The following is a 1265-nucleotide window of genomic DNA, read 5'->3' as shown; positions in this document are numbered from 1 at the left end:
TCTTTCATTGTGCACAGTATTAACTTCTTTTAAATAATTTTTTTGTTCCTAACACATTATCAGATAAGTCACCCAATCTTTCGCAGGAAAAGCACAAAAAATGGTCTCTCTGGAAATGTTTCTGGAAGAGAATATGGTGTCCCTTTGCAATAGGAGGTTTATTAAAGTTATTGGGAGACGCTGCAGCCCTCGTAGGACCAATGTCCATCTCCAAAATTCTGGATTACGTTTCAGCATCGCAGAATAGGACATTGAAGCCTCTAAACCCCACGGTAGTCGATCTTTCTAGATAATCTTCTTCTTCAGAAAATTTCCACGTGTTCAAATCTCGAATTTCTTAGGGTGTCATGACATTTTCGGAGATCTACCAAAATGGCTACTTTCTCAGTCTTCTGGTGTTCTTCTTCGCTTTATTGCAGAGCACTCTAAGCCAGGCCTCCACTCATATTCTCTGCGTCGAGGGGATCCGCTTGAAGTCTTCTCTTCAGGTACACTTGAGGCTCGAAAATAGCGACTATCGAGGGTTATGGTTGATTTAAAATTTTACAGGCGTTGCTGTACGATAAAGCACTGCGTTTGTGCTCCTGGAGCATCGTCGAGGAGGAGAATCCGCCGGATAAGGAGAAAGAACATGATAAATTTCAGCAATCCGCCGATATTGGCACTTTGACCAATTTGATATCCGAGGATGTTTACAATGTGATGAGTTTCTTCTGGATTGGACACTATACTTGGGCGATTCCATTGAAGGTACTGAGAAAGATGAACGAATTACTCTTATATTATATTGATATTCTACAAAATTGTATCCTTAGATCACTGCCATAATTTTTCTTCTTTACACAAAATTGGGAGTCAGTGCTATCATTGGTGCACTATGGTGCATACTTATAATAACTCCGTTGCAGCTGATGCTTGGAAAGAAAATGTCGGAAAATTCTAAATCAATCTCTGTAGGTTGACAATTTTTATTTCTGTCTTTAGAGTGAACAAAAATTGCGGTAATTGTGAGAATTGATTTTTTAGAAAAGTAGCGATGCTAGACTACGTCTGGTGAACGAAATCTTCCAGGGAATTAGGCTGGTGAAGCTCAGAGCATGGGAGAACATTTTCGAGAGGAAAATAAGGAGCACGAGAGACGAAGAGTTGAAGATGCTGGACAAAGATTCCTTTTATTGGACTCTTATCAGTAAATTACTCGATAAGTCAAACGAATGGATTACAGAGAGATAAATCGAGAAATCTAATTTTTCATTTCTAGAATT

At 39.1% G+C, this 1265-nt stretch overlaps 1 protein-coding gene across 1 annotated transcript in view; it reads left to right on the top strand.

The window, feature by feature from the left end:
* The window catches only part of LOC108570768 (ATP-binding cassette sub-family C member Sur), a 30745-nt gene that overhangs the window by 23201 nt on the left and 6279 nt on the right, over positions 1 to 1265 (top strand). Inside the window, exons 7-11 of the mRNA XM_017932675.1 lie at positions 87 to 272; positions 342 to 488; positions 550 to 750; positions 816 to 953; positions 1027 to 1189. Of these exons, the coding sequence (XP_017788164.1) occupies positions 87 to 272; positions 342 to 488; positions 550 to 750; positions 816 to 953; positions 1027 to 1189 (835 nt within the window). The remainder of the gene's footprint in view (positions 1 to 86; positions 273 to 341; positions 489 to 549; positions 751 to 815; positions 954 to 1026; positions 1190 to 1265) is intronic.

Source organism: Habropoda laboriosa, unplaced genomic scaffold (genome assembly GCF_001263275.1).
Source record: "Habropoda laboriosa isolate 0110345459 unplaced genomic scaffold, ASM126327v1 scaffold15, whole genome shotgun sequence".
NCBI classification, from domain to species: Eukaryota; Metazoa; Arthropoda; class Insecta; order Hymenoptera; family Apidae; genus Habropoda; species Habropoda laboriosa.
This window is presented reverse-complemented; position numbering and strand designations above follow the sequence as displayed.